A 1,804-nucleotide genomic window follows, 5' to 3' on the forward strand; every position below is an offset into this window, starting at 1 on the left:
CCTGAAAACTATGTGTGAGGTCACTCGCACTAGAAAATGAATATAACACTTTATGCATACAAATACTGAAGTTGATATTCATATAAACATACAAATGAGCAAGGCACACTTTTCTTGTAAAAGTATAGATACGAAAAGAAAAAAAAATACAAAACGTTATAACTACAAAAAATAATTTAACGCTTTTGGACCGGAATGAATCAACTAAAGACTACACCCAGATTAGCCAGATCAAAGATGGAGAGGGAATGGTGCTTAATAAAGAGGAAACGATTAGGGACAGATGGAAAAGCTACCAGGCGCGATGCCACGGGGAGGGGGGGGGGTGCAAACCCCCTCAAAGGTCACAAATCATTTCACTCGGCAGAATGGAAAAAAAAAAAAAATAATAATACAGTTTACTCGGCAAACTTGGTGGTCAGCTTAATTTAAGAAATCAATGATCATGGTTTGTAACTCTCGAAGTTTTCATTTTCATTTCAATTTAGTCCTTTTCGAAACAAGATATTAAAAAGTATAGTGTGGATTTAATTTTAAAAATGCTACTCGGTAACCTTGCTTCCGACACCCCCCCCAAAAAAAAAAAAAAAAAAAAAAAAGCTTTCTAGCGCCGCCCCTGAAAGCTACTTTGAATCCTTGTTGAACAAGGAAAATCATAGAGCTGTTTTTGAGGATGGAGCTCTAAACTTTGGAGTGCCTTGTGATATAAGTAGGCAGGGTGTTAAAAAGGCTTTGAGGAAGATGAAAAATGGAAAAGCGACAGAACTGGTCACCGGACAACATACCTGCAGAAATTTGGAAGTGTCTAGGGTATGAAGGAATTGATATGTTGTGGGATTTATTGATGAAGATCTATGAGGAAGAAAAGATACCCAATGAGTGGAGGAATAGTTATTACACCTATATTTAAAGAGGAAGGTAATATCCAGGATTCTAGCAATTACAGGAGGTTCAAATTAATGTATTATACCATGAAAATATGGAAGAGGATAAGTGAAAGTAGGATAAGGAAGGAAGGAATCGTCATAGGTGATGAGCAGTTTGGGTTTAAGCCGGGAAAAGGAACCACGGATGCAGTGTTTTCGCAAAGGCAATTGATGGAAAGGTATTGGGAAATGAGGCAAGGCTTTGCACATGGTTTTTATAGATCTAGAGAAGGCCTATGATAGAGTGCTAAGGCAGGAACTCTGGAGAAGCATGAGAAGGAAGGGAGTGTCTGAAAAATATGTTTGGATCATCCAAGACATTCATGAAGGAGCAAGAACTCGGGTGAGAACCAGTGCTGACACAACAGGATGGATCACAGTTAGAGTTAGCCTACATCAGGGGTCCTCTTTAAGTCCTTATCTGTTCGACCTCATTATGGATGTATTGGCGGAAGGGGTTACAGAACAGGCTCCTTGGTGCATGATGTTTGCAAACATTTTTATCGCCAGTACCAGTAAAGAGGAGATCGAGATCACTGGAAAAGTGCTTTAGAGGATAGAGGCCTAAAAATCAGCAAGTAGAAGACAGAATATCAATTTCTGTGAGGAAGGAGGAGAAATGAGAATGCAAGGCGAAGTACTGAAAAGAGTTAAAAAGTTTAAGTACCTTGGATCAGTGGTATCCAAGGTTGGAGAGATGGATTCAGAAGTTACACAGTGCAGGCAGGGTGGATGAATTGGAGGAAGATGTTTGGTGTTCTGTGTGACAAAAAGATAAGCGCAAGGGTTAAAAGCAAATTATACAAAACAACTGTTAGGCCGGCTATGATGTATGGTGCAGAGACTTGGCCAACGAAAAACTCACAAGAAAGTTTGAG

At 39.4% G+C, this 1,804-nt stretch overlaps 1 protein-coding gene across 1 annotated transcript; it reads left to right on the forward strand.

Moving 5' to 3' along the window:
* Positions 1-875: 875 nt before the first annotated feature.
* LOC113809159 (uncharacterized) lies at positions 876-1,479 on the forward strand. Its single transcript, XM_027360658.1, has 2 exons — positions 876-999; positions 1,148-1,479. Exons 1-2 carry the CDS (start codon positions 876-878, stop codon positions 1,477-1,479), a joined length of 456 nt encoding a protein of 151 aa, XP_027216459.1.
* Positions 1,480-1,804: the final 325 nt, after the last annotated feature.

This window comes from Penaeus vannamei, chromosome 34 (assembly GCF_042767895.1).
Source record: "Penaeus vannamei isolate JL-2024 chromosome 34, ASM4276789v1, whole genome shotgun sequence".
In the NCBI taxonomy this organism is placed as follows: Eukaryota; Metazoa; Arthropoda; class Malacostraca; order Decapoda; family Penaeidae; genus Penaeus; species Penaeus vannamei.